The sequence below is a fragment of the Argopecten irradians genome, chromosome 9 (genome assembly GCF_041381155.1).
Source record: "Argopecten irradians isolate NY chromosome 9, Ai_NY, whole genome shotgun sequence".
NCBI lineage: Eukaryota > Metazoa > Mollusca > Bivalvia > Pectinida > Pectinidae > Argopecten > Argopecten irradians.
The window spans coordinates 43,257,952-43,270,871 of NC_091142.1; the positions used below are offsets into that span (position 1 = coordinate 43,257,952).

The window sequence follows — 12,920 nt, forward strand, 5'->3', positions numbered from 1 at the left end:
ATATCACGGTTAGAGAGGGTATCTACAGCAGTATGGAGTTATCCACAATACACCAATAGTGTCAAATATCACGGTTAGAGAGTTTAGGTATCTACAGCAGTATGGAGTTATACACAATACACACAACAGTAGATTGTCCACAATACATCAATGTGTCAAATATCACGGTTAGAGAGTTTAGGTATCTACACAGTATGGAGTTATCCACAATACACCAATAGTGTCAAATATCACGGTTAGAGAGTTTAGGGTATCTACACCAGTATGGAGTTATCCACAATACACCAATAGTGTCAAATATCACGGTTAGAGAGGGTATCTACAGCAGTATGGAGTTATCCACAATACACCAATAGTGTCAAATATCACGGTTAGAGAGTTTAGGTATCTACAGCAGTATGGAGTTATCCACAATACATCAATAGTGTCAAATATCACGGTTAGAGAGGGTATCTACAACAGTATGGAGTTATCCACAATACACCAATAGTGTCAAATATCACGGTTAGAGAGGGTATCTACAGCAGTATGGAGTTATCCACAATACACCAATAGTGTCAAATATCACGGTTAGAGAGGGTATCTACAGCAGTATGGAGTTATCCACAATACACCAATAGTGTCAAATATCACGGTTAGAGAGTTTAGATATCTACAACAGTATGGAGTTATCCACAAACAGGTATCGAGAAGTACACAAAGTATTATCAAAAACCTCTGAAATACAACCATTACTGTTTCCTAGTGACAATAGCGCAAAATATCAGAGAATATAAGCATTCACTAAAATCCTGGGAAAAGAAAACGACTTACCGTTTCTGCTACTTTGATGGCTATGGTGTCTCGGTGTACATTAGGACATTGCCCGGAGATGGTGCCAGCTAGTGTACTCTCCCGATAATTAACTTAATGCTAATAGAGCGTGAAAACTACACTAATCACAAGTTTAGCATGGGATTGTTAAGGTAAGGACAGCACTGATCAATAGGTATTCATCCTATATCTTATTCCATGCTAATACATCAGCGAACTTTATTTTTGAGTTATTTCGCATTGTTTGTTGTCAGTGTTGTGATGTGTAGATGATGTGTGTGAGGACAGTCCGAGGTACTTATTATATCCTCGTACACACCTGGGTCGTTGAGGCGAATCCTCTTAACTTTGTAAAGTTTATAATATCTCTCGACTTTTTAAACAGGTACAAGCTGATACCTTTTACCTTTTATCTTCAAGATTTTACACAGAAACCATTTAAATGTCATCCGGTCTTAGTGTAACCATTCATGCGTGTTATAATCACCAATATGGTTGTCATCATCCTCGATATTCCAGGGGTTAATATCACTGATGTTATATCCTACCCTGGAATATGTCATAGAAAAACTGGAGCCAATAGAAGACACAAGTAAGTTTGTCCTTTAAAGGCTCATTACTGTTCCGTAACGGTTTTTTGTATTTAAAATGGGAATGTTAAAATTCATAACTTTGTAGAGTCGCAAAAGTAATTAGCTTACCGTAAATTCTACACTATCGTCACCTTCAGATCAATTTAATTGAACTAAAATAAATATTAATTTCCATAACGCGGGTCGTCTTATGCATTTTTTGAAAGCATGAAAAGAAGCATTTTACCTGATTTTTCGAAAATCAGACGGTCAAAAAAAATCAGACGGTCAAAATCGTCGTAACATTTTGTTTTATTAGTACATATCAAGTTAAATTGTTATGTTTTCTTTCCAAAATCGTACTAAAACCAAAATGTCTGAACTTCTGTGACATAAGTAATTCTAGTGTGTTTAACTAGTCAACCCAACAACCGGCTCCGCCGTGTCTGAACCGAATACTAGATCTAACATCAAGATTATTTCATGGAACGTGAATGTTGGTTTAGAATTCCGTAACTGTATTGGTACTCCACACATTCCGTAACTGTATTGGTACTCCACACATTCCGTAACTGTATCGGTACTCCACACATCGTCCGTAACTGTATTGGTACTCCACACATTCCGTAACTGTATCGGTACTCCACACATTCCGTAACTGTATTGGTACTCCACACATTCCATAACTGTATCGGTACTCCACACATTCCGTAACTGTATCGGTACTCCACACATTCCGTAACTGTATTGGTACTCCACACATTCCGTAACTGTATTGGTACTCCACACATTCCGTAACTGTATCGGTACTCCACACATTCCGTAACTGTATCGGTACTCCACACATTCCGTAACTGTATTCCGTAACTGTATCGGTACTCCACACATTCCGTAACTGTATTCCGTAACTGTATTGGTACTCCACACATTCCGTAACTGTATTCCGTAACTGTATTGGTACTCCACACATTCCGTAACTGTATGGTACTCCACACATTCCGTAACTGTATTGGTACTCCACACATTCCGTAACTGTATTGGTACTCCACACATTCCGTAACTGTATTGGTACTCCACACATTCCGTAACTGTATTGGTACTCCACACATTCCGTAACTGTATCGGTACTCCACACATTCCGTAACTGTATTGGTACTCCACACATTCCGTAACTGTATCGGTACTCCACACATTCCGTAACTGTATCGGTACTCCACACATTCCGTAACTGTATCGGTACTCCACACATTCCGTAACTGTATCGGTACTCCACACATTCCGTAACTGTATCGGTACTCCACACATTCCGTAACTGTATTGGTACTCCACACATTCCGTAACTGTATTGGTACTCCACACATTCCGTAACTGTATTGGTACTCCACACATTCCGTAACTGTATTGGTACTCCACACATTCCGTAACTGTATTGGTACTCCACACATTCCGTAACTGTATCGGTACTCCACACATTCCGTAACTGTATCGGTACTCCACACTTTCCGTAACTGTATCGGTACTCCACACATTCCGTAACTGTATCGGTACTCCACACATTCCGTAACTGTATCGGTACTCCACACATTCCGTAACTGTATCGGTACTCCACACATTCCGTAACTGTATTGGTACTCCACACATTCCGTAACTGTATTGGTACTCCACACATTCCGTAACTGTATTGGTACTCCCACACATTCCGTAACTGTATTGGTACTCCACACATTCCGTAACTGTATTGGTACTCCACACATTCCGTAACTGTATTGGTACTCCACACATTCCGTAACTGTATCGGTACTCCACACATTCCGTAACTGTATTGGTACTCCACACATTCCGTAACTGTATTGGTACTCCACACATTCCGTAACTGTATCGGTACTCCACACATTCCGTAACTGTATCGGTACTCCACACATTCCGTAACTGTATTGGTACTCCACACATTCCGTAACTGTATGGTACTCCACACATTCCGTAACTGTATCGGTACTCCACACATTCCGTAACTGTATGTATATGGTACTCCACACATTCCGTTAACTGGTACCCCACATTTGGTACTCCACACGTTCCGTAACTGTATTGGTACTCCACACATTCCGTAACTGTATTGGTACTCCACACATTCCGTAACTGTATTGGTACTCCACACGTTCCGTAACTGTATCGGTACTCCACACATTCCGTAACTGTATTGGTACTCCACACATTCCGTAACTGTATCGGTACTCCACACATTCCGTAACTGTATCGGTACTCCACACATTCCGTAACTGTATTCCGTAACTGTATCGGTACTCCACACATTCCGTAACTGTATTGGTATTGGTACTCCACACATTCCGTAACTGTATTGGTACTCCACACATTCCGTAACTGTATTGGTACTCCACACGTTCCGTAACTGTATTGGTACTCCACACATTCCGTAACTGTATTGGTACTCCACACATTCCGTAACTGTATTGGTACTCCACACATTCCGTAACTGTATTGGTACTCCACACATTCCGTAACTGTATTGGTACTCCACACATTCCGTAACTGTATCGGTACTCCACACATTCCGTAACTGTATTGGTACTCCACACATTCCGTAACTGTATCGGTACTCCACACATTCCGTAACTGTATCGGTACTCCACACATTCCGTAACTGTATCGGTACTCCACACATTCCGTAACTGTATCGGTACTCCACACATTCCGTAACTGTATTCCGTAACTGTATCAGTACATTCCGTAACTGTATTCCGTAACTGTATTGGTACTCCACACATTCCGTAACTGTATTGGTACTCCACACATTCCGTAACTGTATTGGTACTCCACACATTCCGTAACTGTATTGGTACTCCACACATTCCGTAACTGTATCGGTACTCCACACATTCCGGAACTGTATCGGTACTCCACACTTTCCGTAACTGTATCGGTACTCCACACTTTCCGTAACTGTATCGGTACTCCACACATTCCGTAACTGTATCGGTACTCCACACATTCCATAACTGTATCGGTACTCCACACATTCCGTAACTGTATCGGTACTCCACACATTCCGTAACTGTATTGGTACTCCACACATTCCGTTACTGTATTGGTACTCCACACATTCCGTAACTGTATTGGTACTCCACACATTCTGTAACTGTATCGGTACTCCACACATTCCGTAACTGTATCGGTACTCCACACATTCCGTAACTGTATCGGTACTCCACACATTCCGTAACTGTATCGGTACTCCACACATTCCGTAACTGTATCGGTACTCCACACATTCCGTAACTGTATCGGTACTCCACACATTCCGTAACTGTATTGGTACTCCACATTCCGTAACTGTATTGGTACTCCACACATTCCGTAACTGTATTGGTACTCCACACATTCCGTTACTGTATTGGTACTCCACACATTCCGTAACTGTATTGGTACTCCACACATTCCGTTACTGTATTGGTACTCCACACATTCCGTAACTGTATTGGTACTCCACACATTCCGTACTGTATTGGTACTCCACACATTCCGTAACTGTATCGGTACTCCACACATTCCGTAACTGTATCGGTACTCCACACATTCCGTAACTGTATCGGTACTCCACACATTCCGTAACTGTATCGGTACTCCACACATTCCGTAACTGTATCGGTACTCCACACATTCCGTAACTGTATCGGTACTCCACACATTCCGTAACTGTATCGGTACTCCACACATTCCGTAACTGTATCGGTACTCCACACATTCCGTAACTGTATCGGTACTCCACACATTCCGTAACTGTATTGGTACTCCACACATTCCGTTACTGTATTGGTACTCCACACGTTCCGTAACTGTATTGGTAATCCACACGTTCCGTAACTGTATTGGTACTCCACACGTTCCGTAACTGTATTGGTACTCCACACGTTCTGTAACTGTATTGGTAATCCACATGTTCCGTAACTGTATTGGTACTCCACACATTCCGTAAATGTATTGGTACTCCACACATTCCGTAACTGTATTGGTACTCCACACATTCCGTAACTGTATTGGTACTCCACACATTCCGTAACTGTATTGGTACTCCACACATTCCGTAACTGTATTGGTACTTCACACATTAGTAACTGTATTGGTACTCCACACATACAAATTGTATTGTCAAATATGATGTTATTTTCTTGTCAGAGTGAATTCCGTAACTATATTGGTACTCCACACATACAAATTGTATTGTCAAATATGATATTATTTTCTTGTCAGAGTGCTGGATTCCTAATGACTGTACATTGAAACTCGATGACTTCCAATCAGTTGTGATACCAAGAAAAGCAACGCGCTCTTCGGAAGGGATGGTTTTTTTTTTTTGCTAATCCGTAATGACTTTTTTAAGCAATACTATTTTTCCAATTAGTATCGATAAACGTCTAACTGGACGTGAAAGAAGTCTGACAGTAATATTTACATATATCCCTCCTAGCTCGTCTCGTTTTTACGAGCAGTATGATTGTGGCGTTTTTTCAGTTTTAGAAAATGACATTACCGATTTTTAGGTCATCTGACCCGAAGAGTCAGGATGACCTATAGTCGTCATGTTTCGTCCGTCGTCGTCCGCCGTCCGCCGTCCGCCGTGCGTTCACTTTTCACATTTTGAACTTCTTCTCAAGTTCTACCAGTGCAATTTGGCTGAAACTTGCATGAAATGATCCTGACATGGTCCCGACAAAGTGTAGTTATTTTTCGAGTCGATCCGAAATCCAAGATGGCCGCCACAGCCGCCATCTTGAAAAGACATTTTGAACTTCTTCTCAAGTTCTACCGGTGCGATTAGCATGAAATGGTCCTGACATGGTCCCGACAAAGTGTTGTTATTTTTCGGGTCGATCCGAAATCCAAGATGGCCGCCACAGCCGCCATCTTGAAAACATATTTTGAACTTCTTCTCAAGTTCTACTGGTGCGATTTGGCTGAAACTTGCATGAAATGATCCTGAAATGGTCCCAACAAAGTGTTGTTATTTTTCGGGTTGATCCGAAATCCAAGATGGCCGCCAAAGTCGCCATCTTGAAAACACATTTTGAACTTCTTCTCAAGTTCTACCGGTGCGATTTGGCTGAAACTTGTATGAAATGGTCCTGACATGGTCCCGACAAAGTGTTGTTATTTTGCGGGTCGATCCGAAATCCGAGATGGCCGCCACAGCCGCCATCTTGAAAACACATTTTGAACTTCTTCTCAAGTTCTACCGGTGCGATTTGGCTGAAACTTGCATGAAATGATCCTGACATGGTCCCGACAAAGTGTTGTTATTTTTCGGGTCGATCCAAAATCCAAGATGGCGTCACAGCCGCCATCTTGAAAACACATTTTGAACTTCTTCTCAATTTCTACCTTTGTGATTTGGCTGCAACATCATCTGCATGAGATGATCCTGACATGGTTCGACAAAGTATTGTTACATCTCTGGTTGATCCCAAATCGAAGAAGGTTACCATGACACTATATCTGATTAATTTACTACATGTTAAGGCCCTTGGGCCTCTTGTTTGAAATAAGATTTGTTGAAGGAAATGGAAAATGATCCTGACATGGTCCTGACAAAGTGACACCATATGAAATTAATTTTACTATTGCCAAGGTAGTCAGATGACCGTTAAGGCCCTTTGGGCCTCTTCTTCTCAATCTGAACAGTCGTACTCGCTCTTCTGTAGATTATCTGTGCGTTCCATTTGCGGATTCGTACTAGTTGTAATAAGTTGATACGGCACTGACAAATGGATCGCGTTTGGGTTTCTCCATGATGGCGGCACCCATATGAAAGATGCGCTTCGAATATAAAAGTCAAGTATTTTTGATGTTAACAATAAAATTGATATAAAAGTAATACCTTATAGTTTCGGCATATATTGAAATAAATAATCCGTGTAATTTCATCGGGTATAAATACTCTCTGTCTTGGTTTCAACAGAGAAAACATTTCTATCACAAATGAAAATTCTTGGGGTCCGCCATCTTGGATCCAAGTGGTACGCTTCTGAATAATACATGGAAGTATTAAGTCGCATGTTCAATCTATTTTTAATTATTTGAGTGATACTGATGATGGAAGTTGTTTACCTACTAGGAAAAATCCTGATTTAGGAGGGAACGAATTTGGAACTAGGCTGTTAAACCTTTGTAAATCTTCTGGTCTAAGAATTTTGAATGGTAGAGATCCAGATAATCTATCGTGTGATTTTACTTTCTGTGGGGCAAACGGTATGAGTGTGATTGATTATGTTTGATTACCATTTAACCTGTTTAATATCATCAATAAGTTTATGGTTTGTGAATTTGTAGAAATTTTTTATCGTGCTCCATTACATATTGAAATACGTTGTGAAAGCTTTTCTTTTGACACTGAGATTGATGGTGATGATGTCGAAAATAGACCCGTTTTTTAAATGTCCTGCTTGGTATCATGCAACCATTTTTTCCTAATCAATCCACAGTATAGTAATTCTAGCAAACCCCCTGTAAAATCACATACCAGTACTCTTTCTAGTTCCAATGATAAACCTTGGTTTAATGACTGTTTAAAATCCTAGCTACTCCAGCAATATCTTGCCTTAACACACACCAATCTCATACATAAGAAAAGGGAGTAGAAGTCTATGGAGCGTAAATATAAAAGGCAATATCTAAGTACCGAAGATGATATGTTAGAATATATGAGGAAACATAACCCAAGGTCTTTTATAAGAAATTTGGACTTTATTTTAATCTGTATTAACTATCATGATTTAAGAAAGAAAGATGTCAAACATTTGTATTGGCGTAAACCATCTATGTACATGTTGATACAATTGCTATGTTGTGGAAATATTAGTGATCTACGTAAATTAGCAAAATTTATATTTGAAGTCATGAAAATACTATCCCGCCTCCAATAAATTCAGTATAGCTATTTTAGTATTGTATACTTAACCTGTAAATTGTGTAGACTTTATATAGTAATTAATAAACTAATATTATTTGAGAACATATTTTAAATTATACGAAGTGACTGCATATATAATATATCCACACAACTCCGATGTCCAAATACAAATTTAATTTTCAATTTATATTACAATTGTAACTGTCCTAATTTCTATGTGATTGTATATATATCTGTGTGTGTTATGTCTTACTATTTCAATAAGTTGTAAACTTACGGAAATAAAAGAATTGAATTGAACTATTTACTAAGCCCTGTCAAATGTATACATATGCATTTGCTACATTGAACCTGGCGCGTTGCATTTAGCATTGGAAATATGAAAAATCGTCCATAGACGTTAAAAGTCGGCATAGAAATTACATTTTATTGTGTCAACCGATTGAGGAACCTGTAAGCACTTGCTTAAACAAGCAATAATGTAGTATCAGGCATGTGGCTGCTCGCAAGCATCAACACTGATCAAAGAACCGATCGCTAAATTAAACAGACAGAGTCAAAATAAATCCAACTTCTGCCAATTTAACATAGTTATTGATTTGATTCTGTATTTGTCACTATTATTTTAATTTTAGAAACTATGACAATCAAATAATGGTGAAATCGATTGATATAATGATACAAGAAAATAATACCATGACAAATGAAAATAAAACAATAGTAAAAACAAATGATACATTGATCATATCAAATCAAATATAGATAAAATGATACCATATATTGACAAGATCAAATCATATAATGACAAAACCATATAATATAACGAAAACACAAATTCATATAGTATATTTGAATCATACGAGACAGCTATGGCGTTCCATATACACGGGTATGATAATCTAAATTACCTAACTGGGGCCTGGGGCCTTCTTTGGGCCCCCTTCAAATTCAGTCAGGTGTATTGCAGACTAACAACACCTGTATATACGCACCTTATCCCAACCCAAGGATATTGCCCCCATTCTCATCATTCTCCTAAAGTCGTGTAAACACAGCAGGCAACGATTCTGCCGTCTGGCCATCTATCGATGGTCATCTTGATATTCCTGTATATAGCTGGATACTGTGGTTTAACCCTAGTCGCAATATACGAACTTGCGGGGTTGGGATCATAAACATATTGTGTTTACCGGTAATTAAGAATAAAAAACAAGCTGAATTGGGTACTAGTCTATAATAAGTGGAAGACGTTACATGGTTTGAAGTGGATTTATTCTGCACGATCTTTTTGACAAAGGATACATAATTCAGCTAATTTAAGTACACTACTTTTAGAACTTAAAATAGCAAAGGAAAATAATATACAAGTGTATAGATTTTAATGAAACACGATTTACAAGGGTATAACTGATTGATATGCATCAAATCTTTTTATTTAAAAGCTATGATTGTACAGAATTACTGATAGCTTTTTATAAAATAAAAAGTGTCTCAAAAGCACAATAGTACTGATTTTTGCTGCAATTCAAAGTTGTTTTTGACTTGTGAAAATGCTTGTATTTCATGTAAATGATAGATACATTTAATGCAATCTACCCATAATATATTGACTTTTGAAAACGTAATATATTCTAGATATAAATGTAAAATGGAAACTAATGATATAAAATTAAAAAGACATCTACAGGAAAGGAACATGATCTTGCGCGGCACGTGGTCTTGCGCACTGGTAATTTCAGCTAATTCATAAAGAAACAAACTTATTCAGACATAAAAAGTATAGAATGGCAATGTAAATTATGATACAATCTCAGTTTTTAGTCTAATGTTTAAATGTATCGTGTTACAATGGGGCGATAGTGGAAGAATGGCGGAAAGTGACGTCTGAATTAAAAAGTCGCCAATATTTTTTTATTTGACAATTTTAAAAATTGCAAACTGATTTATAATTCATTTTGTTTTTCATTGAAATTTAAATGGTCAATAATATGATTGAAATTGATGGGTTATACTGTACTGCACAAGACCATATGCCGTGTTTACTTCCAATTCAAACATTGGGTAAGGTCAATGTTTTTCGTTTATTTTAGTAAACTGAAAAATACCATTTGTTTTTGGAAGGTACTGAGAAACAAAAGTTTGTTCCTTGCTGTCACCATGATATAACATTAAATAAATATTTGATTAATTATTTATCGGCTATGAAACTCTTAGGTGCGCAAGATCTTGTGCCGGTATTGTACTTGATGTATTTACTAAGAAAAATCTCTATTGTTATATATACTGTACGCTAAATTGTAGATGTTGTAATAAAAATAAAAAGACTAAAAAATTACAATCAGGTATTATTTCAAAGTGAATAATGTATTCTTCCCCCGATCCCTAGCTGTAACACATCACCGGTACCTAGCTTGTCTCTCTAGGTGTGAATGTACCTGGACACCTTGTCCACCTATAAGTGGACACCGTGTTCACACGTAGTGCACTCCGTGTCTACCTGTAGTCTAAATCTTGTGCACTCCGTGTCTACCTGTAGTCTAAATATTGTGCACTCCGTGTCTACCTGTAGTCTAAACGTAGTGCACTCCCTGTGCACAAGGGTGTAACCTTTAGTCTACTACCAACTGTAGGTCCTTGATTTGATATGGAATATTTATGACAAGGACTAAATCCATGATTTATGATGAAATCGTTGTGTTTCTGGAGGATATAAAGAAAATAATATTAACTATATCAGTATGCATACATTATTGTTAAATTCTATGTTTGACTATTAAAATTATACACTTTGTTATCATGTAATATTCTTGTTAAAGTGAGAAAATGTCACCTAAAGTAAATTAGTTAAAAGATTGAAGGCTACATCAAGGATTTATTAGTGAGACTCATATACGTCCTTGGCTACATATTGCATATACATGTACTTCTTTACTTTCCCAATTATATTCTTCTTCGTCTATATTTTTACTGCAAGGTACAAATGCATAATTATTATTATCAATTATTTAAAATTATAGTACATGTACTTTCAAACAGTAGAAGATCCATTGATTATTATGAAAATTTATCAAATTGGAAGTGATGTCATTGATGTGGGGGCTTTACCATATATGGATAATTCTCAGTTAGCAGTACGCATGCGTCGATAATAATAACACAAGGAATATGGCGGTCGCAGGTTCTTCGGTGGGATAATATTCTTCTATTCGTCTTGATGATGGCGACCCAGAAACCCGGAGAATGGGTGCAGTCCCTCATAAATCGCTTTGATGCACAGGTAAGAATGCCAGACGTTATTATGACAGACACAGATGAGAACTAGAGTGGATCTCCCCAGCTGCATCGCGAGCCTATCCTGTGAAATTTATGAATGAATGTCATCTACCTTCGACGCGGTCACGTGGTAAAACTGCATTGTTTGTGTCATTTTATCGCTATGTTACTCGTTATTTAGACACAATTTGCGGTGACGTGTGCCCGTCTACGAGATTCAGATGTGAGATTTTTGTCCTAGAAGCCATGACATCTAACGGGAAGAGCTGAACGCGGTGCGTGGGTGTGAGCCACTGGTGTACTTCAGTAGGTCAGAATTATCAATGGGCTAAATGTGATCAGTGTTTATATATTGTGTACACGCTCCACCGCGCACAAACTACATTTCGTCGTGTGTACTATTGACGAGGTTTTTATGCCTGACGTAGCACTTCTCAGCTGGTAGATAAAACCTACACACAACCAGTATATCTGTTATTATGATAATGATGTTTTTGTCATCTCCTTACTGATGCTGGTTTGAACACAGATTCTTCCAGCTCAATATTGTCATGGTTACATTATCAGCTAGCTCAGGAGTTTGGAGCTATTTCTGTCCCACACAATTTTAAATCTGTTTCAGGTCTTATTTTTGGAAATTTTAACTTGTTATATAATCCATTGCTATCAATTTTCCTATGTCAAGGAAAGCAGCATTTGCATAATTTCTGTGTCATGTCATTTGATCTGAATACATATGTTTATCATAATGCAAAATTGTTAGATAGCAGATGTTTTTGAGTTGTTTTAAAATAAGCATCTAGTTTTTTGCAGAAAGTATAGTGCATTGTTAATATTTGATATTTAAGGCATATACTGTGTGATACTTAAAATAATTTTAGTGAAGCTTGTCATCAACCAAGGATTAGTGAGAGGGATTTGTCACTCGGGGTTTTGGATGAATACGTCGCGAGCACTTTTGTGCTTTTGCACTGACTGTGATATTGGGTGATGACAGATTTTCCTTTGATATCAGCTGGCATAACCTTTAATGTAGCTTGCGGATGCCAGGCTTACTGTCTTACTTTCAGAAGTAGCGCCGTCATTTCATGAGATGTCACATTTTTTAATGAAAATTTAAGACATTTCTTCTAATTCTTTCGTCCTTAAAACAAGGAATAGACATTTTGATATTTATTAAGCTTTACATTGGTGCTTCATTTGACTCCATTAGATAATTATTTGTTGAGAAAACTGGTTTTTATTTTTAGTTCCCTTGCGTGGTGTTTAGTAAAGATTAATGACAAATCCTTCTCACTTATCAATCCTTGCATCAACATGGCTATAACATGGTTCTT

The 12,920-nt window shown here is 37.9% G+C and overlaps 1 protein-coding gene across 1 annotated transcript in view; it reads left to right on the plus strand.

The window, feature by feature from the left end:
- Positions 1 to 11,461: 11,461 nt before the first annotated feature.
- The window catches only part of LOC138330788 (neurofibromin-like), a 171,562-nt gene continuing 170,103 nt past the window's right edge, over positions 11,462 to 12,920 (plus strand). The window contains 1 exon segment of the mRNA XM_069278307.1: positions 11,462 to 11,587. Coding sequence (XP_069134408.1) covers positions 11,525 to 11,587 — 63 coding nt within the window. The 5' untranslated portion in view covers positions 11,462 to 11,524.